Source organism: Neolamprologus brichardi, chromosome 19 (genome assembly GCF_056152115.1).
Source record: "Neolamprologus brichardi isolate AB-2024 chromosome 19, ASM5615211v1, whole genome shotgun sequence".
NCBI lineage: Eukaryota > Metazoa > Chordata > Actinopteri > Cichliformes > Cichlidae > Neolamprologus > Neolamprologus brichardi.
In genome coordinates this window covers 9,906,348-9,931,539 of record NC_142122.1, presented here as the reverse complement: position 1 = coordinate 9,931,539, position 25,192 = coordinate 9,906,348, and the positions used below count along the sequence as shown (strand labels likewise).

At 40.2% G+C, this 25,192-nt stretch overlaps 1 protein-coding gene across 1 annotated transcript; it reads right to left on the bottom strand.

Moving 5' to 3' along the window:
* Nucleotides 1-507: 507 nt before the first annotated feature.
* On the bottom strand, nucleotides 508-24,787 carry ccdc162 (coiled-coil domain containing 162). The gene is made up of 46 exons (XM_087832889.1): nucleotides 24,579-24,787; nucleotides 24,028-24,112; nucleotides 23,775-23,885; nucleotides 23,539-23,652; nucleotides 22,341-22,535; nucleotides 22,164-22,254; nucleotides 21,953-22,083; nucleotides 21,718-21,870; nucleotides 21,414-21,515; nucleotides 20,711-20,869; nucleotides 20,541-20,632; nucleotides 20,269-20,404; nucleotides 17,434-17,637; nucleotides 17,016-17,348; nucleotides 16,660-16,860; nucleotides 16,422-16,543; nucleotides 16,081-16,309; nucleotides 15,791-15,993; nucleotides 14,666-14,818; nucleotides 14,328-14,421; nucleotides 14,114-14,248; nucleotides 13,419-13,534; nucleotides 13,212-13,323; nucleotides 13,079-13,128; nucleotides 12,827-12,976; nucleotides 12,545-12,650; nucleotides 12,168-12,345; nucleotides 11,533-11,671; nucleotides 10,915-11,068; nucleotides 10,690-10,785; nucleotides 9,934-10,119; nucleotides 9,612-9,826; nucleotides 9,292-9,430; nucleotides 9,086-9,206; nucleotides 8,874-8,983; nucleotides 6,515-6,664; nucleotides 6,367-6,414; nucleotides 6,053-6,220; nucleotides 5,319-5,471; nucleotides 5,091-5,225; nucleotides 4,649-4,801; nucleotides 3,992-4,201; nucleotides 2,035-2,155; nucleotides 1,835-1,897; nucleotides 1,489-1,637; nucleotides 508-1,033 (listed from the first exon to the last, which is right to left on the bottom strand). Exons 1-46 carry the CDS (start codon nucleotides 24,716-24,718, stop codon nucleotides 980-982), a joined length of 6,459 nt encoding a protein of 2,152 aa, XP_087689015.1. The 5' UTR covers nucleotides 24,719-24,787; the 3' UTR covers nucleotides 508-979.
* Between the last annotated feature and the right edge of the window lie 405 nt (nucleotides 24,788-25,192).

The window sequence follows — 25,192 nt, the reverse complement described above, 5'->3', positions numbered from 1 at the left end:
TTAATGACATGTTGTTAGTGGCCATGTGTGAAAACCCTTGAGGCCTTGGAGGACATCAGCTGGGTGCAGCACTCAGATCTCAGTCCATGACACGAAAGGCAGGAATATCAGGAGCCATAATGGAGGAACTCCCAAACAAACAAATGTGATATTTTTCAGTTTCCAGGTTTGAAAAGTGTCTTAAACCTGAATTTGTATTTATTGGTATTTAATCATTTTATTAATTACTGTAAAATTGGTGATAATAAAGTGGGTAGCTTTTGCAGGTATGACTGGTTCCAAGATCCTCACTTCCAAAACGCTCAATTCGAGTCTTTAAAAGGTTTGTTCACAATCAAATGGTTGATATAAACATGGCTATGTCCACCTTTTATGTACAGTCTGAACAGAAGACATTTACTATGCAACAGATGCTAAACAGTTATTATTTTTAATGATTTTTTTAGAGCTTACGACAAAACAGGTTTTTGTTTTTGCCCACTTAAAAATGTCATCATTTGGTTTCATTTCATAAGATGTGACCAAACTGATTCTACAACTGAAAAATGAACTTTGACATGATTCCTCTGATAAATTTGCAATAAGCTCAAAACGGTCTATATCCAATATGAGTATTAGAAACCTTAAGTAGACATGATGTAATGCTATTAATTGACAAAAGTTAAGTACGGATTGCCAAAACATGATTGATAAAAATAAAGGCAAATTATAGAAATATCCAGAAAGTAAAATATCAGTGATAAGGGTTTTGTTAAGAGCTTTGAAAATATTTATTTTAAATATATTTAAAAAGTTACTGAAATATGAAGAGGAGCAACATCAAGATGCTGTGCTGTAGGTTAAAGGGAAGACATGCATGTCACAGCTTTGGGAATGGAATAGATAACATTCAGTTCACACAGAGCTATAAAACACTACAGGCAAGCCTACAGCAAGCTAATCTGCTAATCAAGATGGGTGTGTGACTGATTGCTGCACCTCACAGATCTGGGAACAAAGCCTCGGCTGTTGGGAGGCGCAGGCGACACAGATCCTGAAAGAGAAACAAAGGCGGATTCAAGATGAACATCTAAGAGATAAAACTGGGCACCCTGCTATACCGGTCTGACGTCTTTTATTACTTGTTATTCTGTTTGTTAAAAAAAAAAAAAAAAAACTTCATTATTATTATTTTTTTCGCTCCGGGACCGTGTGTGCATAATTTCATTCCACCTCATGTTAACTTGTGATGCGAATGACAATAAAGCTCCTTGAATCCTTGAAGATGGGTGACCGCAAAAGCATTTTCACACATTCTCGCTTTACGTTCACCATTTAGTAGTTGTCCTATTATTATGTAGACGTAATCTTCATTAGTTGGGACACCAGTGAATTCAATATGCTTTAAAACTCCAAAATGTACCGTGCTGTAAAAAAGTATCCGCCCACCCACCTTCTTGTTTTTTACATTAGGGATGAAACAAGTTTTTAAGTGATTATTTCACTCACTGCTTTAGGTCTGTCTGTGCTCGTGTTTGAAAGACCTCTGGCTGTTTCTGCTCTCTGCTGTCTTGGCTCTGTTGCAAAGTCCTGAGGTGTGGTGTAGTTTGTGAGGCTGCCAGGCTGCAGGGCTGAATGCTGCCTGTTCCGGTGCAGACCTGTGCACACAGAAATAGAACAGAGTGAGAGCTATGCTGCAGTGTGAAAATAACATCTATAAAGAAATTTAAAATGTCATCACAAAAAGATATGAGTGTCTGGATAATCTGATGGCTTTCGATTTCACTCATGAACCGCATGAGCAGCTTTACATTATTGCTTCACTGCTCTGAGATGAAGGTGGTGGGCTCAGTACCTGTCGAGGGTCTTCTAGTACTCAGTCTGCTGACTGACAGCGTGCAATAAGTCCTGCTTTGACCTGTGATATAACGATACCGAGAAAGTAGGAGTGAAATGTCAAGTCAAGAATGTCTGAAGCAGACAAAATCTTACAGGCAAAGCGAGCTGTTGGTCTGTCATCCTGTTGAGTATCAGGAGAGCCTGGAAGGCTTTTACCTGCTGTCGAAGCTCCTCTGGAGAGAGCTGCCTCCACATCGTTCATCTGGTTCTGCAGTTTATCCAGCTGCTGAAAGGCCTCTTGTTTAAGGCTGCACTGCTGCTGTAGCTGGCCCCTCACCTGGACCCCAACAATGTGGTTAAAAGTTGTTTTTTGTTTTATTCCTGCTTAAATTTAAAATAAAAACACCATGTGCATTGATATTTACTTGACAGATCTATGACCAGAATGAGGCCAAGACTAACTCTGTATCTGTAAGTATCTCTACAGGATTTTTGCACCAAGGCACTGCAAAAATCCTTTAACCTCTCATCCAAGAGGCTTCTTCAGTTCTGCAAACTGATGAAGAGTCTCAGGTATTCAACCCCTCGTGGATTTGTCCCATTGGAGGTGGTCCTGAGAGTCATGTCATCATGCAATCCATTAAGGTCACATGGTCAAAGTGTGACTGTTGAATCACATGGGATCTCAAGACTGCATTATACAGTTCTGTTAAAAATTAATTGTCCCTTTCCTGTTTTTTTCCCATTTTTTTGTCACACATGTTTCAATATTAGACACAGATAACCCGAGTAAATACAAAATGCAGTTTTAAATGATTATTTAATTAATCAAGGGGGGATCTAAAGCTACCTGGCCCTGTGTGAAAAATATAATTACCCCCTTTTTAAATCATGAAATAACTGAGCAACCTTTTTTTTTATCTTGCCCAATGATACTTGGCATGCAGACTGGAGGAGCCAGGGATCAAACCACCAACCTGCCAATCAGTAGGTGACCTGCTCTACCTCCTGAGCTACAGCCACCCCTTTAATTTGCATTATATTAATATTAGACAAAAGTAACCCCAAGTATATAAAAAAAAATATCACTTTTTAAATGATGAATTTTATCCTACATCACTCTGTCAGATTTTTGACAGATTTTTGGCTGTGGCTAGTGAAAAACTCTAAAAGCAAATAGCTAACCCCAAGTTGCTCTCTGATGCATCTATCGGAGTGTGAATGTGTGTGAATGTTGTTAGAAAAGCACTCAGTTTAGAGTCAGTGCTTGTGAGAATGGGTGTGATTGGGTGAATGTGGCATGTTGTATACAGCGCTTTGAGTACGCCGGGAGAGTAGAAAAGCGCTATATAAGAATCAGTCCACTTACCATTTAAAGATAGGAAATCAGGAGGGAGGTATTGAGGTTTCTGATAGCTGGTATTGGAGGGCACTGTGCCTTTTCAATGAGAGTCGTTCAGAGTGGACATTGATGGCTTCTCAGGCCAAAGTATGAACATTATCATCCTGAAAACAGTCTGTTCTGATGAGTTCTTCTATGTTGAGCCATGCATCTGTGGAGTGGTTGTCTGGTTTTCCTGTGTAACGTTATGAGCACTCCTTGCTGCACTGAGCAGCACACACTACTGTCATGCCTTTGGGATGAACCAGTGCTTTTCTAAGGGTGTTGCTGGATTTAACATACACTTGCATGTTATACTGAGTTGTTCCATCATAATTTCTTAGAAATTGAATTTCTGACAAGCCTGCAGTGATCAAGAACCACACCTTGATTCACAGTTTGGATTATGTGACCATTAATAACTCAAGTGGTTGCGAGGTGGATCAGTGACTTTCTGCATAACCTCCATGGTGGGTAAATACCTGGGACTGAAGAAGCTTCTTGGATGAAGCAAAAAGTCTTCATGAATTGAAAAGAAGTCCAACTAAAGTGCTTAAGACTACCATGACCTGAACAACTGAGAACCTACAGATATAGTCTGTTAATTGGTTTTATTTGACTCTCAGTTAAGATGTTCAGAGGTTGATTTACTTAAAATACCATGATCTTTTTTCAAATTGTATTTCTTCGGATGATCTATTGAAAATCCACTGACCACAGTTTTTTTTAGCTCATGAAAAGTGGATGCAGCCTGCAATCAGTGGTGCATAACACATTAATTAACATACAGACCTGCCGGATCTCTTTGGCACTGCGCTCTCTTTGTAGCCTGTTTATCCTGCTGCCTCTGTCCAGCTGCTCACCGAGGGCCCTGAGCTGTCTGTCTCTATCCTCCATGTCGGCTCTCATTTGTTCCAAGGTTTGCACTCGATGAGCGTCCAGCTCCTGTCTGCTGCGGGCTTCCCGTGCAGACCGATGCCTGAACACCTGGAGCTCCTCTGTCTGTGAGCGAGAACCAGCAAACATTCAGTGAATACATCCAGGCTTCTTCTCTTGACAGCTCTTGCCACTGTCAAAACTGAAAATGCACAGCTTTACATGAATTAGGAAGTCTATGGGAGCGAAATGTGATTTAAACACTTCAACATGTGCAGTGAGCCTCCAAAAACCCACTTCCTGTCCTTAGAGATCCAAAAAAGCCAACAAGAGAAAGCTGGAGAAGCTGCAATATAATGTAAGTGTCTGTAGGATCAGAAACGAGGCAAAAAAAAAGTAGTTAACTTTTAAAATCCTGACATTTTAAAATAAACCTGCACTGCTTCTGAAAGCATTTGATAGCACCTTCACCAAGCTTAAGAAATACACACCAAACATTTCATAGTTTTAATGAATTTCAGAGTATTTGCAGTTTCAACTGATGCTAGCAGGTGTGGATAGGAGTGCATGTACCTTCCTGCTGAGCTGCTTCTTGATGCTGCTGCACTCGGCCTGAGAGCAGATCAGCGCCTGCTGTGCAAAGTCCAGCTCCCCCTGCAGGAGAGCCACCTTCTCCTCTGATAACATTTTCACTCTCAGAGCCTCGGTGCGAGTGGTAACCTCCCTCTGCAAAATGACCAGTGTGGCACTGAGTTCATAAATGTATAAATATGGGCTTAGAAAAATAATGCAAAGCTGACAAAATTAGTGAGGATTAAGCAGGTCAAGCAAAAGAAAACATTAAACTTTTAAATTGCAGTACATGAGTACATGTAACATTGTTACATTATTTGTTTAAATCCTACAACTAAGCATATTCATGCTTTTCCCTTGTACTTGATGGCCTCATGTTCCCTCCCTGCAAGAGGTAAAGCTAATTTCTGATTGCTGAATATTTCTTCATCCTGCTGCTAACCTGCTTGGTTTGGAGCAGTTGCCTGTGAAGTTTCTCCTGGTCGACCACCTTCCTCCAGCATCTCAGAGCCTTCAGTTTACAGAGCAGAGCAGTCAGCCGGCTGTTCTCCAGCTTTAACTCGTGGACTTCTTCCTTCTTAAGATAACAGGTATGAAAGTGGTACAATTCACAGATCATCTTCAACACGTCTGCTCTTTTTAACTACCTACACATAAAAACTTTCTGTACCTTTAACTGTGTGAGGGCGAGTCCATCATTGTCTTTGGTGCAGCCGTACCTCTTCTTGAGCTTGATGATCTTGTCCACTCCTTCCCCCCGTGCTCTGTTCACTATCACACTTATGTCCCGCCTCATTTGTCGGGGATATTCATCAAGTCTGGCCTGAAAGCCAAACAAAATTACCAAACAAGTCTTTAATAAATCAAAATGTGAGATATGACAAAATAACTAAAGAATAAGCAACGTTTTACCACATAATTTAAAGTTATTGTCCAATCAATTATATTTCTATAGCATCAACAACAGTCACAACAAGGTGCATTATATTGCATGGTAAAGATCTTACAATATTATAAAGAGAACACCAACAATCAGATGTTAGCAAATTATTATGGTACAGAGAAACTTCTGAGAAAGTGTCATTGAACCGCTTTCTGCTCAAATATGATATATGAAAAGGGCAAGTATATATTCTAGTTATAAAGAAACACTACACTTACCAGCCACTTTGTAGTTTTCACCACTTCAGCTACTTGCTAACACAAAACTGGTGAAAACTACAGAGTCACACTGTGTCACTTCTGCCAGCTAAGAACTCAAAACGGAGGCTAAAATTTGCATAATCTCACAGAAGAGTGAAAAAAACCTCCTCGTCTGATGGGTCTTAGTTTCTACTACAACATTTGGATGTCGAGGGTGAAAGTTTTGTTGTAGCCCTTTAACAGGGGGCCTTGTTCTTTCACCTTTAACTGGATGCAGGTAGAGAAAAGGTGTCGGACCAGAGGGTGGTAGCGTTCTTTGAATGTGAGGCCGAGCTGTTCCTCTAAATTAATTTTCTCTTCTTCCAGGTGAGCAACTTGGGCCCGCAGGGCTGAGACCTCCAACATCATCCCACGGCATAAATCTGCCACCTGTGGATTAATAGAGCTCAAAAGTAGTCTTGTTTGAAAGCTCTCAATCTCAAACATGACTTACATTCCTAAAGCAGCTCAAATCTGCTTTTCTGCTACTAACTCACAAAATCATAGAGGCTACAGATGGGAATCACTGTGTGTACCTCTTTGTGAGAATTACTTGTCTGAGCGTCCTTCAAACTCTTCAAATCCTGCAGTTAAAATAGTGAAAGATAATAGATTTCCTTTTTAAAAAAATATAAACTGACAACAATATATTTACTCAGATAAAAAGATATTCCACACATGTACCTGTTCTCTCTGGTACAGAAGCCGAGTGTGCTGCTGCAGGATTTGTTCATAAAACTGTGAGTAAAGCAGAAAGCATTGGCGCTCTCGCTCCATCACTGAGGAGCCGAGGTGAGTGAGACACTGCTGCAGATGATCCCGAGAGACCTTCAGCTAACAAAGAAAACCAAGAATATTATTAATGAATATCTAAAGTTTAGCAACTTGCATTAAAACTTATATTCCAAAGAATGGGGGGAATAAAGTTTTAATAGTCAACAAGCTGCACTGTTATATTCTCTCTATGTGTTGACATTTCTTCACACAATACATGTGAAAGAGATACTTACAAGTGTAGTCAGAAGGAAATTAATGTCATCGTAATTTTAGGCTTTTAATGATGTCTTTCAACTGCTCTTTTTCCAGGGTAGAATTATTGTAGAGCATAAAAACAAGAAGGGGTTTCTTTATCCATACAGAGTCAAATATATACAGAGACCCCCACTGATATTTGGATAAATGTCATTTAGCAAAGTTACACTTCAACCAGACACTTTTAGAAGCCATCGATGAGTTTCTGGTGTAATTGTTGTATTTGTGTATTTGACCACCTCTCTTGGTAGAGTTCATTTAAATTTGTTGGTTTCCTGGCACGGACCTGGCTTTTAAGCGCAGCCCATGAGTAAAAGCGCTACACAAATACAAGCCATTTACTATTTTACCATTAGTTTTCAATAGTTGAAGAATTTGGAGTTAGCCCTCTTCCTTCATTATTGCATCCACTTTGTGTGATGTAGCAGTACCACTGGAAGCAAAACAGCCCCAAGACCATGATGCTACCACCACCGTGCTGGACAGCTGGCACTGTGTTCTTAGGTTAGAAAGCATCACAATCATTCCTACAAACACATCTCTTGTCATTTAGGCCAAATATATGGTGGCCCTGAGAGGCCAAATGGACTATAACTTAAGAAAACACCAGCAATAAGAAAAAGTTGCAAAAGCACGCAAAACACAACAGAAATAGGAAAAACGAAAACAGAAATAGGAAAAAACTGATTTCCAAAAGCACAAGGGAAGTGTTGCTCTGGGAGACACCTAAAAGAAGTGGAGGATCTATCGCTTTTGTGAGGAAAGAAAAGATGAGGTAAGTGTGTTAGCCTAACTATTAGCTTAAAAATCCGTCATCAGTATTATATGAATCATGATAAAACACACCTAGCATGTTTTGGGTTCCTGCAACTGGTTCGTTGGGTTATTGTCTCCCCAGAAACACTTCTCTTGTGCTTTTGGAAATCTGTTTTCTTTTTTCCTATTTCCGTTTTTCCCTATTTCCGTTGTGTTTTGTGTGCTTTTGCAGCGTTTTTCTTATTGCTGGTGTTTTCTTAAGTTGCAGTCTGTTTGGCCTCTCAGGGCCACCGTACAAATAGCTCAATCATTGTCACGTCTGTCATCACTGATGAGAAGTTTACATGTTGTGAAGTTAAAAGCTATTGAAGAACCTTCGGCACCACTTATAACTGCTATAGGAACAGTTCAAAGAAATCAATAAAAGGCCTGAATAACCATAGCATTCATTACCTCAAGTGTGAAGACATTACTGGTCACAACAGCAGCTTGTAAATATTTAGTTGCATGTAAAAATGTTGCTTTTGGAGAAAACTTCCCCTTAATCTTTAACTTTTTAAAAAGAGTTTGTACATTACTCCACATACCCTCTGTGGGAAACGTGATTGCCACCTTTATTTTGCAGACTCTCGATGAAGAAGAATCCTGGTGGAAATGGACTGATTACCTTCTCTTTCTAAAATAAGACATCATTTCTCAAACACCTGTCAAATAAAACGTCTACCTAAAGCTGATACCAAGCAACACCTCATGTTCCCTGTCCCACATGTTTGCATAATTAACCGAGCATGTTCCCACTCCTTTCTCCTCTTTTTATGGACAGGAAAGCAGTTAACTAAACAACTTCACTTTCTTCCTGTGCACTGGAAATGATAGGAATAAGCAGCACATTTTGAATGTTTTTCCAAATACTTTGAGTACTTGGGGCTGTTAGAAATGATAATGATAGCGCTGGAGTGCAACCAGCTTGTATAATCAGCTCAGGAGAAATGGCAGCCTTTGTAGAGCAAGCATTTAAGGTATTTAGTGTGTTTTTGAAGGCATGCCTTAGCAGAGCAGGGTTTTAAGAGCATTATAAAGCCCACATTTGAAATAACAATGAATGTAAGTAGATAAAATACACAGGTTTGAGTTTCTTTTTCAGCAGAGATCCTACTCCCTTTCTCCACACAGTAATCAGAAGCCCGTCAACAGTAGCAGCACATTATTAAAAGATTTTAGGGGAGAACAAAGCATCAGTGGGTATTTTCCCTACCTCTCCCTCCGACTGCTCAGCTCCCTGCATCAGCTGCTGGATGAATGTTTCCACCATCTGTGGCTGCTCACGGGACAAACTGTACTTCATTTGACTTCTTTTCCACAGCTCTGCTTACATGTGGAAACATTATGTAACTGCAATCATATAGTTAATAGTAAAAATATTTCGAATGGGTATTTAAAGGTAGATCCAGTGGTGTTTGTGCGCACCTGTGGGGAGCCGATTATCTTGTTGAGTTTTCTCTGAAAGCACTAGTGTGAGCTCTCTGCTCATCTTTCTCTGCACTGCTCTAATCATGTCGCACTCTGTGCTCTCCATCAGCAGGTGGAGCTGGAAAAAGTAGATTTTGCAGCACTAGAAGTTCTTGTTATTATGACATGATGATTTAATTGTGCAGTTTTCATTGTGCTTGTACCTGCCAGGCTTTCACATCAACCTCTGAAGCTCCAGGAGGGGGCAGAAGAGACTGCGTGCCAGAGATTAAAACCTCATAGTGATGCTCTTTATCCATTTGTTTAGCCAGAGCTCTCATACTGGGGTAAAAGATTTCATCTCTAAAAACAAAGTGAATAATTGCTGTAAAACAATGATTGAATTAGAAAGACCTAAGCATACCTTACTTTATCCTAAAACAACATTAACTTTTAACATTTTTGTCACAAAAACTAACAATTATTTTCTGATATGAGTAAATAGCATTATTTGAGTGTCTGATTTTTGATATTCTTTAATTACCGGTAAAGTTTAACAAACTGTTGATACAAAGCAGGTGTACTGAAGACATCGGCGCCTAAACGTCTTAGAGCCCATCTCTCCTTGAAGACCTCCAGCTGCTTTGTCAGCAGGAGAAAACCTTTCAGCACAGACTGGACTCTGATTGGATCTTGAAGGTTTGAGGAATCGATCTTTATCTCCTCCTCTTCATCATCTTCTCTGCAGCTTTTATTTCCCTGCAATAAAAAAAGGAATAGTTATCGAATCAGCAATCTTAGTGATTTATTTACAATTTTTATTCACTAATGTGTGAACCCTAACGTGGAAGCGTCACTGGTATGACCTTGTTAGAAACTGTCGTTACTTCATTAGGTGTGCCACTATGCTGAAGGTCATCTTTGTTGCCATGGAGACGAACAGGCTCTGCCTCTCTTCCACCGTTCAGGACGTCCTCCATGAGCAGGGACACCCCGAGGATTGCAGCATTGGCCTGCAGTCTGCTGCGACTGCTCAGGCTGCTCAAACAGAGCTGCAAATAACCATGAAATCATTTTAACAATCACTGGGAGAGTTTAACGATGCATTAAAAAAACAAACAAACAAAGCTGTGTAGTTGGTTAAGGTTGTTTGTGCTGTTTGAATCTAGACTTGTTAAGCCTATTTGAGAATTATGGGTATTAAGGACAATACAAGAAAGAAGTCTGCACCCATATTTGTATAAATAGAGATAGGAAATACAACGACTTTCTTTTTAGCAGATGATCATAAATTTACTTGAGAGCATCTTTCTCTTAATGATAACAATACTGAGGTCCCATCTGTTTAGCGTCACACCACAACACCAGTCACCTCAGTGTGCTTCATATTTTAATGTAAAGTCCCCACAACAATCCAGAGAAGATCCAAACAATCACAAAACCCAAATGAGCAAGCACTTGGTGAAAGTGGGAAGGAAAAACTCCTTTTAACAGGAAGAAACTTTCTGACCCAGAATTATGACGTATTGATGGCAAAATATATTTTTGGTTGGAAACATGATTCATACACAAGACCAAATCTACCAAGTCCCATCACCACCATTAAATATGAGGTAGTGAACCTGCATGCAGTGTTCAGTAGGTGGGACATCCCAAAGATGAAGAGGGAGCAGTCCATGACAGGCTATGAAACTCCTCCATGGATACATCCTCTGCGCCTGCAGCAGACAAAGCCACAGAAAGATGACGTGACAGAGCACATTTCCTCTCATCCTGTCAAGTGTTTTCATGTTTTTTGAAAACATTTGTTACGATGGTTTTCTAAAATGATTATATGAGGTCACCACCTGACAGCCTTGATACTCCAAAGGTTGAGGAACGGGCAGCGTGAGACTGAAGACGTCAGTCTGGATGCAGCCAATCATCGGAGGGAGAGCGTTCGCCATGTTGTCATTTACACTCTGGTAGGAAGTAACATCACCAGAGGAGAGGAAAGCCTCCCTAGACATGATAAACATACTTTCATTATTAAGGTTTATTAAGCTGTGATAGAAGAGTGATAGAGGGAAACTTCGGGCGAGTAACTGGAAAAAACAACCAATACCACAAAAGCTTTGAGTTGTTGAAATATTTGAATTGGCCAAACACCTCACATCACCCAGCAGTGGAAAATGCATCAACATGAACTTATCACTAAATTTAAGCTATAATTTTCTTTAGGTTTTTAAAATATTATACACTATTTTTTTTGAAAGCATGTTTCTTTTGCAAAATTTGAAAATGTTTTCTATTAAATGCTGGTATTTTTTTTTTTTAAATCAATGAAAACTGCATCATAACAAACGAAAACAATAAAACCAAACACAGAAAAGAAAAAAGTGAAACAGCCTTTAAATATCTTTGTCATGGAGAAAGTTTCAGTATGGTAGCAGACAGCTGAGGGAAGTGACGATTTCACCGCTGACCTGACAGAGATTCTGACAGCAGTATCAAACTGCAGCAGGAGGACCTGCCTGCGCAGCTGCAGCAGGCGGCCGACAGACTCCAGGTTGCTGGGATCAGAGAGATGATCGACCTGCTGCTGGAGCTCCTGCAACTCTGTTCCTGTACAGCACCCAGAGAGGAAAAAACAAATGTGTGAAAGGCTGTCCAAATGCAGGTTTTCCTTTCCTGCTATATCACCTCGTCCCTGGTTATACCTGAAATTCAAAGATGGTTAAATGAATATGAAAGTTGTATGGCCAGTTCAGTCTGAACCAATAGGAAGGCAACAGTAACTCTCTCTCCTCTTATCTAAGAATGGAAAAATAATATTTCATTCATCCGCAGTCACCAGATCTCAGTTCTATGGAGCACCTTCGGGATGTGGTGCATTGGGAGATTCACATCATGGATGTGCAGCCAATAAATCTCCAGCAACTGTGATGCTGTCATGTCAGAACAAACCAAAATTCTACATTAAAAAAAGATGTATTTATTCTGTCATGTGTCAATTTTGAGTCATCCCATTCCTATTCACTCTCAGCATTGCATGAGAGATCCCTAAACATTACCATTACTACAATTCTTTTGGAACGCTTCATTTATAAAATAAACATACCGATGCTTTCAGCGCCTCCCCAGTCAGCTGCCAGATGTGACCCTGCAGCATCATGTCCTCTCCCCCATCTTAAAGAGTCTTGTCTGTTTCCAAGTTTGGAGAAGCTGATCAGGTAATGAATGATGCCATGAAGAGCTGACGCGATCTGCAGAGTGTGACGGAGAGCCTCATCACATGCCTAATAAAGTCAGACCAGAAGAGAGTTAAAGTCCAGCGAAAGAAAGTGTTAACATGCGTCTCTCCTCCACCAACACGGAAACAAGAACAAAAACAGAGCTGCTCTAAAATTAGTTCATGGCATGAGAAACCGAAAGCTAAAGTTATCACCCTGTGACCTGCTGTAATATTAGTCTCAGTGACAAGTTTAAGTGTCTCACCGAAACATTAAGTGTTTTGAACATGCGAAGCACTTCAGTGAAGTGGGGGATGTACCAGAGGTTGAGGAGAGTTCTTCCATCTGCACACAACAACTGCTGAAAAATCCTGTTTGGGAGAAAGCTTGGTTTGAAAAGCTTCCTCGGATACAACTGAAGAAACATCTGTACCAAAATGCACAAACTTGGCATTTTGGCTCAAATTCTTTAAACAAGTTTCACCGTACTATAACCAGGACACAAATAAAACGTGGATAATCACTCTTTAATGCTTAGAGGTTGTACCTGGGGTCAGAACAACGATCAGCAACCGGCTGTCCAATCATGAAGTAGGACTGACGAACGTAGGGAACGTCTTCCAAGAGAAAGGTCAGATTGTGGTAATATCCAACAATCTGAGCTCTCACACAGTGCATGGACATTTGTGTGCTGAATCTGAGAAAAAACATTTAGAAGAACCTTACTATCATAGAAAAAACTCAGTAAAACTCAGGCATGTTGTCTGTTTTAACAAAAAAAGGATGCCCGAGAACATACTTTCTGAGAAAGTCGATTATGAGCTCCCTTTTGATCTTTGCAGCCTCCTCCTGCACAGTGAGACAATTTAATTTTACTTCATGAGCAGCCAATCACATTTATCATCCTGCTCAGCCACCTGCGTGCATCTCACCGGGGTTTTTAGAAACCCCCCCACGGCCTGTTTCTTCTTCACAAATGAATTCAGCATCTCGTCACGCAGACCCACTTTTTCCAGCTGGATGGACACAAATGCGCCCATCGCCCTGGAGGAACAAATGAGATTTTATATCATAAAGAGCAAAAAAAAAAGTGTTAAGTGTTAATCACTACTGGTGTAGTTTGTCCTGTAAGTCAATACCGCTTTTCTGTGGAAGTTCTCCTGGAGGGTTTGGAGGGAAAAGATTTATATTGTTCCTGCAGGCCGCCTGTGTGGCTGCCAGAGCCGGAGTTACATGTTACATCTTTGTCTTCCCTCTGAGATTAGATAAGAAAAATATTTCAACAGCTGTGTGTTTATATAAAAGCATTAAAAAAAATAACACCACAGTATTCAGACTCTTTTGTTCAGTACAAAGAGTCATAAATACATGCTATTACCAATAAATCAGCATGCAAACACTATTATTCTCAGATGTTGGACCTAACTAACCCTTAGGCAGTATTCATATTATTGTTACTCAGCCTGTGTTTTCCAGTCCAATGGATTGTGCCGTTTTCAAATCAACAACCATAAAAATGTATGCAAAAAACAAAACAAAATAGATGTTTATTTTATCCCAATTCCATCCACATATAAAGCACACATACAGTTAATATTTCACACACATTGAGGCTTTTCTTTTTATTGCCTCTGGATCTAGAACATAATTTCGACCAGGGAACGTCTGATCAGGATGATTTTATTTGATGTCCTGCACAACAATGCCCACTCAGTCCCATCATGTATTTGAAGTCCAGTGTGAAGTCATTAAGACTGTTATTTTGACAGGTTCTTCACAGTAAAAGGCAAATATTCTAAGTTGTAATTACTTTTCACCAGAGAGCAACACAAACCTCAGCTGAAGATGAATCACTTTCTGCCCAAAGACAAAGTCGAGCCAGTTTGACCGCACTCATCAAGGCGTTCTTCTGTGTAACCTGACAGGCCAACGCCACCTGGAGGTTCTCGATACTCTGTCTGTTCATAAGCTAGGAAAAGCAACACATGAAAGTATTTGTGTGTATTTATTTATTTTCTGATAAGCCTTAATGTTTACTTTAATCTTACATGGATAACTGCTTCCTCTGAGCTGAAGCTAAACCTCCCGATCTGGTTCTCGTCCAGTTCCTGGATGCTCAGAGGCAGATGGGATGGGATGAGCCTGCAGCAGAAAGTCCTCTTTAATTTTCTTTCAAACACAGTTTACTGCTTTTGTAAAGAAGCTGAAATAATAGACATTGCTAGATTGCTTAAGAAAAGTCCTAACATCTTTTTGACAGCTTCTCTCAAACATGTCTGGTTTTTAATATACAGCAGACTTTTTAGTTAAAGAGAACAAAATTCCAGGTTTCAGTTATTATGAAAATGAAGATTTATTTGGAAAATCAGATGTAGTTATGTTTTACCTGTCCACACAGCTGTCATCCTCCAGGATTTCTGTGATACAAAAAGGCCTGTGCTGGACTCCGACTTTCTGATCAGTACACTCAAACTGCAGCGGCCTCAGATACAGGTGGAACTCCTCAAAGCCGAGCTCTAAGGCCACATTTCTGTACAGCCTGAGAAAAAATGTTACATTACATTACTCATTTAATTCAAACTGGTTAATCCTGGCTGCACAGAAATGTTAACATGTCAGCAAAGAGACAGTATAACCTAACAACAGCTGTAGTTTAATAGAAACTGGATTCTTCTTATCCTGGGAGGGTTTAAAGTTTTAAACAACTTTAAAGTTGTTCCAGAAACTTTTTTTTGCTAAAAATAATAATAATAATAAAAGTGCAGTGGTTGAAGACAAATGCCAGTGACAGGATAGCATCAAGAGTGAAAGGGAAAATTTACAAAAATAAACGAGTGATGTATAGTTTGAGGATGTTGGCACTGACAAAAAAGACAGCAGGCAGAGCTGAAAATGTCAAGATTTCCATTGGGAGAGACCAGCATGGACAAGAATAAACATGACTACATCAGAGGGACAGGACAGGTTTGGAGAAAGAGTTAAAAAACAAAAGGACGAGATGGTTTGGACATGTGCAGAATTGGTATAGTGGATATATTGGATAAAAGGTGTTGAACTTGGAGCTGCCAGACAAAAAGAGGAAGACCAGAGAAAAGTCGTGGATGTAGTGAAGGAGGTGCGACAGAGAAGAGAAGTGGAAAGTTGTTTGTGTTATCATGCTGTATAAAACTTAAATGTGTTAGGTTGCACCTGGATATGTTTGGGTGTAAATATAATAACTCTTTGAAGTAACCTTTGAAGCTCATTTCTGAACTGAGCGGTTTGTTATATGTCAGGTATGTTTATAGAACAAAACGACTGGGTTTTCATCAGAACTTGATGAAAAACCTGAAAACTGTTTAATATTTACCAAACCACCTCTTTATTGATGCATAGTGAGGTGTCAAAACTTGTTACTAAGGGTACAAAGGACTTTGTCAAATGCCATCTTCATGGGGAAAAAGGAGTTAAATAAAAGGTCCAGAACCTATTGTAAATACCCCTGCCCCTCTGCTGTGAGTGTTTCCTTAACTGTGCCAGATGTGCCGTCTCTGAGGCAGATTCCAGCAGGCGATGGCGGATGCTCATAAGCTCCAGCAGCATGGACAATGTTTCTACAGCACAGGGGTGCTTGTCTGGTCCTTGCTTCATGTCCCTCTCCTCTGCAGCTTTTACTAGTGACAGGCCCAACTTCTGGACCAAAATTGGATCCTCGATAAACACGTCTGAGAACAACTGAGAGCAACAGACAAACTGGGATTTAGTGAAATGGCTTATTTTTTTGTACACAGTAATCTGAACATACTCTGAACAAAAATGTACATCTCTTTGTATTTGTGAGCTGTAGGAGGCTCCTGGTGAAGTCTGGTTGTTCCAGATTTTCAGTGCCTGCTCTAAGAGGTTGTGTTCGAGGTGGAGTTTGTCAGTGATGCTCGTGGCTCGGTGCAACTGACATAGTTCAGTGTGAGCCTGAACCAATCCGTGATAGACTGCAGAGGCCAGACAGAGTGATGGGTGAACTTCTAGCAGGAATACGTTCATCAGAGCAGGCCTGCAAAACAAAACAAAACAAAAGGACGCAAGGAGGGAAAAACATGAGCATTAAAAGAAGAAAATAATCATGTTTTATAGTAAAAAGTTCCTCCACAGCTGTTTTAACTTGCCTCGCGCCTCCAAGTGAGACCAAATATTGGGGAACATAGTTGGGTGGATGACCATAGCTGGTTATAAAGCCTTTGTGATCATTTCTCCAGATGCGCTGAAGGTACAGTCGCTGTCTCTCTATCTGTCAAGAGGAACAACATAACCACAACATATAACTGTGGTGTGTCTCATGTACAGACCACAGTTATTGCACAGTTTCACATGTAAATACAATCCAATGCATCATTTAGTGTTTACCTGATTGTCCAGAATGTCTCGGATCAGCCGCTGGTGGCTCTGCATGCAGCTGATCTCAGTCCTGTAGGCCTGAAAATAGTTATCCTGGTTCAGGTCCAGCTGTGGCTTCCTGTGCATGATGTCAGTGATAACTTGGGCCAATGCAAACCTCTCCTCTGTGCCCACTGCATGCTGGTAGGCTTCATAGTAACAGTTTAAAAGCTGCAGAAACACAGAAGTGCACAGCGCACGCAGCAGTTCAGTTTAACATTCAATAAAATCCATTTACAGTATCTCAGTCGTAGTTCTATAAAGTTCAATGCTAACAGGAAATGACTGAGCCAAAAGAAATCAAATCCTCTTTTCCATCAATCTACCTGGACTTTGCTTTCCATGAACTCAGTCTCACATGTCCACAAATTGAGAAGCACAGCAACGCGGTCAACATCTGTCCCAGCCCAGGAGTTGAAATCTACTGTCGAGGCTGACACTCCCTCAGTTTTTCCAATTTGTTTGATCGTGTTTCTGTGGATGAAGTGCGAGCCGATGAGGAGAAGCTCATTCATCAGCTCCACAAGGTCCTGCAGAGCAGCGTCGTACATGATGTAAAACCCTCTGGGGTCCTGAGTGTGGATGTAACGGCCCTCAGAGGTGTAAAAATCGTGAAGATTCTCCACCTCTGCAAACTCCATGAACTCTGAGCAGTGGACCTAGACAGTTGTAAGAAGCAATGTCTGGATTCTCAGTTAAACCATTTTTAAAATTCACTTGAAGTAAGAGGAGATATGTTTTTACCTTGTAGTCGACAGGAGTGCTGTGAATATACTGGTTAGAGCCGAGACCTTCTGCCTCTCCTTTTCCTCCTCTGGCTACATTCATCCAACCCGTCTCCTCCGCTGTGCTGCACAGCACCTGTCCTTCTAGCTGCAAACCTGCCAGGTCAAAGGTCAAAGTCCTTTCCACAGAGCGCAGGTAGTTCAGCATCCCAAGTGACACACGCTGCAGATGGTAAAAATTAAAACAACATTCGAAAGCTCGCATACTATAGCAACAGACAGATATACTTAATATCTTTTCTTTCTTTCTTTTTTAATCAACAAGAAAACGATCATCAGCAAAAAAACAGTTTAAAGATGAGAGAAAGAACAATTCAGTCTCCACAACTGCACCAAAGAATAAAACAGTGAAGTGTGGATTATTAAACTTCAGGTCTCTCTCTCCCATTTTATTAAAAGAATAAAAAATTGATCAACAAATTATTTACTCTGCTTTACAGAAACCTGTTTACAGCAGGATGATTATGTTAGTTTAAATAAATGGCAGCAATCTTCCACTCCAGTCGTTAATTAACCAAAGACCCTGTTTTTAATCTGATTTAGTGCTCAGCTCAGATAAAATAATTATCGTGGGTGATTTTAACATCAGTGTAGATACTGACAGCCTCAACAAGGCATGTAATTAATCATTAGACTCGATTGACTTCTTTCAAAATGTAAAAGAACCCACCCACCACCTTATTCACACTCTAGATCTTGTTCTCACATATGGCACAGAAACTGAACATTTCCACACAACTTTACATTTACAATGGTGGATTACACAGTGGTGGGGAATAGATTTCATCTCAGTAGATGTCTTTCTAAAAGTGCTGTAACTAAGTTTAAGGATGTAATTCATCTACTGTTCTCTTCTTCTATGCCTGGTGCCAACAGAGCAGAGCAGCTACCTGAACGCTACTCCCATAGAGGTTGATTATCTTGTTAATAATTTCACTTCTTCACTGCGAACACCTCTGGATACTGTAGCTCTTCTGAAAAAGAAAGACTCAAACCAGAAGTACTTGACTCCCTGATATAACTCTCAGACGCAGACCTAAAGCAGACAACCCAGTAAGGACCAGGGGAAATGGTAAATGGACTGGTTCTTATATAGCACTTTTCTACTCTGAGCACTAAAACCACTTTTTAAAAAAACCTCATTCACCCTCATTCGGTCAAGCGCTTTTTTCTACTCCTTAAGTGCTTTCTATTTAACATTCATGCGCATTCATACTCCGATGGATGCATTGGAAAGCAACTTGAGGTCAGTATCTTGCCCAAGGATATTTGGCATGCAGATTGGAGCAGATAGGGATTGAAGCACCAGTCTTCTGATTAGTAGGTGATCTGCTCTACCACCTGTAGCATTCCTTTAAGCAAAAGTTAACTAGTAAGAACTTCATGAATTTCTTCACAAATAAAATTTTAAACATTAGAGAAAAAGTTACTCGTAACCATCTCACAGACGTAACATTATGTACTTCATACATCACTGACTTCATTTATTACTGCCTCCAAAGCATCAACATGGCTTTTAGACCCCATTCAAGACTGCTCAGAGAAGTCCCACCATTAATTAATGTTTCAGTCTTAAATATGGTCAACCTATCTCTAATAATCGGCTATGTACCACTGGCCTTCAAGCTGGCAGGAGGTAATTTTAAAAAACGCTTTAGTGAAGGTTACAAATGATCTTCTAATTGCCTTAGAAGTGGACTCGTCTCTGTGCTTTTCCTGCTAGACCTCAGTGCAGCGTTTGATCCTGTCGACCCTAAAACTTTATTACAGCAATTAGAGCATGCAGTAGCAATTATACCGTGCTGCAGTGGTTTGAATCGTACCTAATAGACTCCAGTTTGTTCATCTAAATGGAGAGTCCTCTTCACACACTAAGGTTAATTATGGAGTTCCACAGGGTTCAGTGCTAGGACCAATTCTGTTTAGATAAAACTGAGGTTATTGCACTTGGCCCCAAAAATCTTGGACTCATTCTTGACCAGGATATGCCATTCAATGTGCATATTAAAGAAATATGTAGGACTGAGTTCTTCCAATTGTGCAATATCTCTAAAATTAGAAACACCCTGTGTTAGAGTGATGCCAAAGAACCAGGTCATAGGCATTACTTAGTATTACTTCTAGGCTGGACTACTGTAATTCATTATTATCAACCTTCAGTTGATCCGAAGTACTGACAGGGACTAGAAAGAAAGCGTATTTCTCCCACATTGGCTTCCCTTCGTTGGCTCCCTGTTACATCCAGAATTGAATTTAAAATCCTGCTCTTCACATATAAAGTATTGAATAATCAGCCCCCATCTTATTTCAATGACTTTAAAGTACCATATCACCCCATTAGAGCTTTTCACCCTCAGAATGCAGGCTTACTTGTGGTTCCTAGAGTATTTAAAAGTAGAAAGGGAGGCAGAGCCTTCAGCTTTCAGGCCCCTCTTCTGTGAAAGAAGCTTCCAGTTTGAATTTGGGAGAAAGACACCCTTCTCTACTTTTAAGATTAGGCTTAAAACTTTCCTTTTTGATAAGGTATATAGTTGGGGCTGGATCAGGTGACCCTGAATCCTCCCTTAGTTACACTGCAATAGTTGTAGGCTGCTGGGGAATTCCCATGATGCATTTGTCGTGTCTTTTTCAGTCACCTTTTTCACTCACTATGTGTTAAAAGACCTCCCTGCATTTAATTGCATTTCTCTTGCTCCTCTCACCCCAATGCCAATGAAATGTATCTATTATACTGCATACATCAACATGCACTTACATACCTGCCACATAAATACTAGTAGAACTACTACTGTACCTGGAGCTCTCTGAGTTTCAAGTGGTGCAGAAAGATGAGGGACAGGTAAGCTCCTCTGGTTACTACTGGACCTGAGAGGCCTTCAGGTAAACTGTCATCCAGGCCCAGGACCTGCAGGTTGTCCTCCAAAGACTGACTGTGCCACGATAATATGAGTGAGTGGGAAAAGAGCTGATGTTTTCCTTAGTCTTAAAAGGCTTTCAGCCTCACAAGTGACCAAAGTAATGTGATGAATAAATTCTGCAAAGCAATTTTTCTTTGAATAAACATACCTTTCATGGTAAAAGCTTGAAGTCTGACTCTTTGAAATCTCTTTGTTGCTGCCTCTGCTCCCTCTGGATGCGGATGAGTGACTGTGGGTTTCCTATTAACATAAATGTCAGTGTTATTGCACTGACTGAATTTTTACATCTCCCCAAGTCAAAAACTAGACGACACACACCTGAATGAGATTGGCAGCGTTGTAAACACTTTTCCAAATCTCAGAGATCATTTGTTTTTTTGTCTTGCGGCTGCTTGAGATGAACGATGTGGATTGTGAGTCGCCAACTTGAGCAGCATGTTCTTTGAGAGCTGCAGCCACGTGGAGCAAATTGCGGACCTGCTCAGATACACAGTGAGGACAGCATAACAAAACGTGACAAAAATCATTAAAATAAAAACACATTATATACGGTCAGGACACTTCATTAGGTACACGTTGTTAGTACTGGCTTTTCTTCAGAACTGTGTTCATTCTTTGTGGCACAGATTCAAGAAAGTTCTGGATACATTTCTCAGAGATTTTAAGTGATCCGCTGTTACTAACGAACCTAAAGTGTGCCAAAAAATATCCCAGAAATCATTCCGGTACCAGCACCAGTCTGAGCTGCTGGTTCAAGGCAGGATGGATCCATGCTTTTCTGCTTGTCTCGACTATGTCCACATTCCTAAATACTCCGAGGTCATTGGCTCATATGACATTGCAGCTGAAAAGGTGTACCTAATAAAGTGGCATTAGTGTAATGCACTGTTAGCAAATTCTCACTTATGTTCTTTTCACCAGTTATCAGTCAGTTGTAACTATATATTTATTAATCATTTGCAATAATTTCACCCATTTTGAAGGATGCGTGACACTGATTCAGACCAGACTCGCTTTTTACCTGAAGAAACTTGCACTGCATCTGGAGCAGCTCATCAACTGAATTCTTTTCCTTGAGCTTTGTGTAGAGCTTCTGCTGCCACGGATCTCGCCTGGGTTTCACCTACAGAGTGGAAACCAAACAATCAGTTTCTAGTATCCTGCAAATGTCTGAAAGTCTACAGAATCCATAACACAACAAGTGCTTACAGGAAAAAAAAATGCAAATGTTTTGCCAGATACTGATTAACTCTAAAGCACCGAGCATCACACAGGAAGCAGTATTTGAAGAGATTATTTTACTATTTTATTTGTTTCCCTCAAACCTGGATGAAAGGAACCCAGTTAGCCTCCTTGCACACAGCCATGTTTGCACTCTTCCTCCCCCACTGACTCTCTCTGACGTCCATACAGTCGTAAGGAGGAAACGTTTTCATCTGCTCTTGTTGTCGGAAGATTGTTTTAAACTCCCTCCACACCTGGACAGACAGCAGCTGAGATTCAGACCAATAATTTAAATGCATTTTAAATTTCACCACCTATTTTTGAGGACAAATATACCATGCTGAATAGCTCCATCTCATCTGCAGTGGTTTTCAGATTTCCTGTGTCATACGGCAGGCGGAAGTAGGCGAGCAGGGACTCCAGCTCGGGCATGAACTGCTCCAGGTGAACTGTGTGGAGTGGTAGTCCTGAAATACAGTTAAATGTAAACTTTATTTATTTTTTTTCAAAAGATTACAAAAAAACATGTATGAAGGGAAAAGCTCACCATCAGCCTGTTGTCTTTCATGCAAAATTTCTCCACAATCCTTTCCTGGTGCTTCATCTTTTCTTTCACACATAGGTACATAGTGTAGCACCTGTTAAAGCAAATTTTAATGTGAAATAAAGCACCACAGGCATCAGATAGGATGAACAGTGATAAAATCTGTCTGTGGCTTTTTACCCTGAGAAAGTGGTGGATGGGCTGAACAGAGTGCAGGTGGCAGACAAGCCACTGCAGATAAATGACGACATCGTCCTGAGTGAGCAGGCTGACAAGGTTTCCTCGGCCGGTCAGCATCTTCTCTCTGCTTGCTGACAGTCTGCGAGCTCTCTGAACAGCATCCTGATACTCACGGGTCATGTAGGACACCTGATCCTGAGACAAAACAAGTCTGATACAATGATGCATTTTTCAGTGTGACATCTGTACGATTCTTCTCGTTCTTTAGAAATAAAAGATTCAGCATTCTCCAGCTGTTTACACGAGGAGAACATTTTCCAGTGACATTCAAAATAGTGTACAAGGAACCGTATGCTTCCTGAACTGACTGCATTCTGAATAATTATTAAATCACAGAGATGCTGTATAAAATCTAAATAACTGGATCCCAAGTATTTGTTATCATTTAAAGCTCGTATATAAGAGAAAGTAGCACAAAGATGGAAAACATGACTGCAGACAGGATAATTTAGCCCTCTGTCTCTTTTACTATGCTGCTGTGAAACTCTGCGTGATTTGTGATCTAAGATGACGTAAACGAGAGCTGCCCTGAAAAAGAAATCCAAAAACCTGTAGTTACTCACACCTGTTCAACTGCTCATTAATGCATATCCAACCAGCCATTGTCAAGAAGACCTGCTGAAGTTCAAACGGCACTTCCGAATGAAGAAGAAAGGTCATTTGGAATTTGAATTTGGCATGAATGTTGCCATTTCAGAAACTTCTGATCTACTGGGGTTTCCCTACACATGACCACCTCTAGGATTTACAGAGAATGGTCCAAAAAAGAAACAAAATATCCACAGATATCCAAGTCGTACTGATAGGAAGGCAACAGTAACAGAACTTGTACTAGCAAGCTAATGCTAATTGTGTCCAGTGAGTATTTACACCTTTCAGAATTAATGGTACCTTAATTGTGTACTAGTTAAACATGTTTTTAAGTCACATTCACACTTGTGTAGAGCATCCTGTGTTTTTTGGAAAATGTATTCTGTGATATTTGCCATATTTTTAAACTCAGATTAAAGGTAGATACAGCATAAAATGCAGAAAATAACCACAAACCAGTACAAAAGTACAGTGAAAAGATGTACTTTTTTATTTTTAGTATTGCTAAAACATTGCTAGGTCATGCTGTTCGTTTACACATGGCAACCTTATAATGGGGATAAAGCTTCTCAATAACGCTGGCATGGCGGCAAAATCTCCTCCATCTCAGCATAAGCAGATATCTGATCTGAGCCAAGTGATAAGATCTGTCTGTGAAGAACTGCGGGAAAAAATACAAAAAGGAAACTGGTGTAAGTTTAAAAACTTTTCAAAAAAAAAAATTCAAAAATAATCTGTTTCTGCTTCTTGTTTCAGGCATAAATTTTCTGTTTATGTCCTGACCTGGTGCAGCAGAAGAGGCAGACTGTCAGGAGTGTACTCCAAACTCAAGCAGCTCTCCAGCTCTCGCTGCATGATATCAGCCTGAGACCGAGTCGGCAAAATGTCACCCACCTGAAACCAGCAGAAAACAGAAACTACACCTAAAAAAAATTAACCCTAAAAATAATGCCTTCACTTAAAATTGGATTTAAATCAAAGATTTAAAAGTCTAACAATGCAAGACTAATAATGAACTTTCTGTAGAAAGCATCACCTGAAGCCCTCTCCTCAGTGCATGCTCCCTCTCCACACGAAAGAAGGAAATATCTTTAGGAGGTAGTACAGAACTGGAACAAAAACTTTTACAAACATCATGGGTTTAAAATGTAAATGCCCTCAAATCAGTCACAGCTCAGATCTGTCACATTTTACCTAAAGTGACTATTCTGCTACACTACTTAGGCTAAAAAACAAACAAACCAAGAAATGGATAAATATACAGAGAACATAACACTAGAAAAAAAGTTCAGCTACCTGTTAATGTGAATTTCTTATCACTACTGATAATACTTTGTGTGTTGCATACTTTACAAGCCTTATATGCATCTTAAACTTGGATTTAAGGTGGAAAACCGAAAGGTGTCCTGCTTCAGAACAGAAATCTGAAATGATGTGCAGGGTTATTTGAGCACATAAGTACATCGGTCTGCATTGTGAAGGGCAAACATTCATGTTAAATAACAACCGGCCATATTTTGAGTTGAGGATAGCTTTCAGGTCTACCCTTTTGGCAATCTGAGCTTAAATAATACATGACAGACAAACCTGTAGGCATTAGAAGATCCTGCTCCTCTATTCTCTTCAATCTCTGCTTTGAGTGCAGAGAGGTGACTCCACAGCTCTGCCTCCATCTGCTTCACCTTCACAGAGGAGGAAACTTTGTACACTGCACACATGTCTGACATCTTCAATGATCAACACATTCAAATGACAAAAATAACTCCTTTAGTCCTGCTAAATCTCTGCCTCAACGCTGACTTGTTGTGGTGTGTCCATGGAGACCAACATCCATGGGCATGGGCAGCTGGACTCAGTGACTCCATTCAGGCTCTAGAGGGCTCCATCGTTTCACTGCAGTCAACCAGTCTTTGGGCTGTCATGTCAGTAATGTCAGACTCTCCAGTCACAATTTAATTTGTTTTGTGCGCTAGTTTGTAAAAAAACTAACAAACAAAACAAACAAACAAAAAAAAAACTCTCAAATACAAGTCATGGCCTCACTGTACTATTACATCTTTGAGGAGCACCTGAATTCACCAATTACAGCTCTTTGCCTTCAAAAACCCTGATTTAGGCCCAAATGGTCTATTCCTCTTGGATACAGTGTGTGATTGGTTCTTCAATATATGATTATCCAATAGCAAATCACCTCCACAGCT

Coding starts and splice junctions, on each gene's coding strand:
- ccdc162 (XM_087832889.1), bottom strand. CDS start 24,718: ATGTCAGACATGTGTGCAGTGTACAAAGTTTCCTCCTCTGTGAAGGTG. Junction 21,516..21,717: donor ACTGGGTTCCTTTCATCCAG/GTTTGAGGGAAA, acceptor TCCACTCTGTAG/GTGAAACCCAGGCGAGATCC. Junction 20,405..20,540: donor TCAAGCTTTTACCATGAAAG/GTATGTTTATTC, acceptor ATCGTGGCACAG/TCAGTCTTTGGAGGACAACC.